Source organism: Phaethon lepturus, unplaced genomic scaffold (genome assembly GCF_000687285.1).
Source record: "Phaethon lepturus isolate BGI_N335 unplaced genomic scaffold, ASM68728v1 scaffold32971, whole genome shotgun sequence".
Classification (NCBI taxonomy): domain Eukaryota; kingdom Metazoa; phylum Chordata; class Aves; order Phaethontiformes; family Phaethontidae; genus Phaethon; species Phaethon lepturus.
Genome location: NW_010519011.1, coordinates 1596 through 4718, shown reverse-complemented (window position 1 = coordinate 4718; position 3123 = coordinate 1596). Strand labels below are relative to the sequence as shown.

The 3123-nt window shown below is 38.5% G+C and overlaps 1 protein-coding gene across 2 annotated transcripts; it reads left to right on the top strand.

Annotated features, from left to right (window-relative positions):
* Positions 1-461: 461 nt before the first annotated feature.
* On the top strand, positions 462-2561 carry LOC104628359 (nucleoside diphosphate kinase-like). Of its 2 annotated transcripts, XM_010296912.1 has the most exons (4): positions 462-596; positions 1130-1231; positions 1988-2100; positions 2444-2561. In XM_010296912.1, exons 1-4 carry the CDS (start codon positions 468-470, stop codon positions 2559-2561), a joined length of 462 nt encoding a protein of 153 aa, XP_010295214.1. In that variant the 5' UTR covers positions 462-467. The 2 variants fall into 2 exon arrangements, with proteins under 2 accessions (XP_010295214.1, XP_010295213.1); XM_010296911.1 differs by lacking the exon at positions 1988-2100 and having other exon boundaries at positions 468-596; positions 2444-2464.
* Positions 2562-3123: the final 562 nt, after the last annotated feature.

The following is a 3123-nucleotide window of genomic DNA, read 5'->3' as shown; positions in this document are numbered from 1 at the left end:
ATCTACACCTGCAGACATCTGTACCTGTACCCAGGTACGTACACACTGGCAGCAAAGCCGTGTTCAAAACCAACCGATAACAGTGGTTTACGGGTGAAAATTACGCATACAGATTTATTCAAGCTACTTTGCCCTAAATTGTGGGCAGCAGCCTCCCACGCTGCACTTGGGAGATGTGTCTGTGACTGCCTGTACCTTTCATTCCTCTTAGAGTTTTTTCTGGTTTTAATATTTGCTGATTGCTTGCTTCTATGTGTGGCGCACTGTTATTGTTTTAAACTTCCTTTTGTAGCACTTGTGAAAACCCATGTATGGTGATTGATTTATCAAATCAGTACAGATCATGAGATCTTCAGATGTAGCTGCTTTAATTATAATGACTGATATTACACGGGATACAGGGCTGTGATTGCACTTGCCTGCTGGTCCTGGAATAATGACTTTTATTCCCTTTCCTGCTTAGCACGATGGCTTCTATTGCCGAGCGCACGTTCATCGCCATCAAGCCTGATGGAGTCCAGCGGGGACTGGTGGGAGAAATCATCAAGAGGTTTGAACAGAAAGGATTCAAACTGGTGGCCATGAAATTAATACATGTAAGCTTTCTGTAACTTGTATGTCTCCTTTTTCATATAAACTGCATATAAATGAACATCATGCTGTAATGACAAATGTAGTCTTCAGAACAATTAAACCTGAAATTTTGAGAGGTCTTTGAATATTTTTTATTTTTTTGGAAAAGTTCCAATTTCCAGCTCTGGCTGAATGCTTTAGACGTGGCTAAGCACGCTAATTTTAGTAACTCAATGTCTTTAGTCTGAAGAGAATATTCTTTTAGGTGCATCCTATGCCTAATAAATATCTCTGAATATCTTCAACAAATACCAGGTCGTATAAGCTGTCTATAGCGGCAAAAGATATTTTCTAAGTTCAGTGGTGGTTAAAGCAAACAGTTCAAATTCATATTGACCAAAAGTCAGATGATGCTAGAAATGCCAAATTTTCAGCTGCGTGCATGTTTTAGGATTAATAGTGCTCTCTGGTTAATCTGTGTGATTTCAGTATGCTCTTAAGTTCTTACTGTAAGCTTTTTTTGTTTGTTTGTTTCTTTGTTTGTTTTTTAATGCAGGCCTCTGAAGACCTTCTGAGAGAACACTACATTGACCTAAAAGACCGGCCATTCTATGATGGCCTGGTGCAGTATATGCACGCTGGACCTGTGGTAGCTATGGTGAGTTCTTGAGAATGAAGCTCAGCTAAGAAAAACGTACTGTTTAATTGTCTTACCTGCAATACAATTGTGTTACCTATTGAAATGCAGTTTACTTTTAAGAGGACTTAAAAACCTAGATTCAAATATTGTAATTAGGAAGATGTGCTGTTAACTTCTTTTTCTTTAGTCTTTTTTCATAATCTTTCTCTCCTTTGAGTCGGTATATTGAGGAAGTGGTCGGGGTAAAGGGAGAACCAAAGCTGGCACCTTGAGAAACAGTAAACCCCCACAAAAAAGCCACTATGAAATGCCATGTATTAAGCAAGCTTGAAATGATGGTGGATTATTTTTACTGTACTCCTAAGATGCAGTAACTTTGAAAATCTTTTTCAGTCTAACTTCATTAGAAGGGATTTTCTCTTTTTTACACTTGATAGTGTATTTGTAAAATATTTGAGCTGGAGGTCTAGATCTTCAACAAGCAGACAGCTTTGGAAGGCTGTTTACCATACTGAAATTTAAAATTACTCTCTTCCCATCCTTGGTGAGGAGAGGTATTGTGCAGAAGGGGACAACTTCAGCAGATGCTTCAAGAATCTGACAGAAAAAATGGAGATAAAATTTGTCTTGCTATTAGAAATATTCAGATGGTGATTTGTGCCATGATGGACAGCATTGTGTAATTCTGGAAGGTAGGATTAACTCTTGCTACTTCATCTACTGCTAAGATTTAATAATCTCAATGGATTTTTTTTTTTTTTTTTTTTTTTTAAGGTGTGGGAAGGTCTTAATGTGGTTAAGACTGGACGAGTGATGCTGGGGGAAACTAATCCGTTCGATTCAAAGCCTGGCACTATTCGTGGTGACCTCTGTGTTCAAGTTGGAAGGTATATTTTGAAACTATTGATACCATCTAAAGACACTAAATGTCCAGTGGCATGTCCTGATATATGTCATGATAATGTAGGAACTGTGCTCCATCCTTCTCTGTCTTATGCACAGAGCTGCCGTTCCCTGTGCCCACGTAATGTTATGACCTAAAAATAGAAATGGAGTTGTGGTCTTCCCTGCTGACAAAAATGGGCAAAGCTGGGACTGCATACTCCGTGCCTGTTACTACTTTACAGTTACTTAAAACTTCCCTCCATAATGGGGACCGCCTCAAAAAAAGCAGCTTTCCTTTGAGTTTGAGGATTATATTGCTTTTATATCCACCTTTTCTTTTCCTAGGAACATCATTCATGGAAGTGATTCTTTAGAAAGTGCTGAGACGGAGATCAATTTATGGTTCACTCCTGAAGAACTGGTTGATTACAGAAGCTGTGCTCATGAATGGGTCTATGAGTAAAACTGAGCCTGTACCTTCTGGTATCCTTACTGTCTAAGCAGCCGCTAGCCTCTAGCTCTTTCAAAGCCCACATATAAACCAGTAGAAACCTTTCACAGAAATCTGTGAGATTGCTCTGTTGTGAATATTAAATATAGTCAGTGTTTGCCACTGCTTTGGTTAAAAAGCTGTCAAGTTATAGACGGAATTGTACTTTTAAAAAGCTGCTTCTGGGGGTGAGAGACATGAGATGAAAACACAGAGCATGTAACGCATGTATTTTCCTGAAACACTCTGTAGTTAATGAGGGTATTTTGATAAATAGAAAAAAAATTAGTAAATTATTTGGTAAATAAATACGCAAATGGCTCAGTGTCAAAGATTAACTTTGTTAAAATGTTAGGGGACAACTGGTGGTATGGAAATATATTGATAGTATCCCCAAATGTTGAGGATTGAACTTAATATCAAGCCAAGTGAATCCCCATGCCCAATACGGCTCCAGAATGCACCCCTCTCCAGAACACGCTATGCCTATAGACAGAGCATAGCTTTGATTAAAATGAGAACTTTCCTCTAGATT

Coding starts and splice junctions, on each gene's coding strand:
- LOC104628359 (XM_010296912.1), top strand. CDS start 468: ATGGCTTCTATTGCCGAGCGCACGTTCATCGCCATCAAGCCTGATGGA. Junction 1,232..1,987: donor CTGGACCTGTGGTAGCTATG/GTGAGTTCTTGA, acceptor TTTTTTTTTAAG/GTGTGGGAAGGTCTTAATGT. Junction 2,101..2,443: donor CTCTGTGTTCAAGTTGGAAG/GTATATTTTGAA, acceptor TTCTTTTCCTAG/GAACATCATTCATGGAAGTG.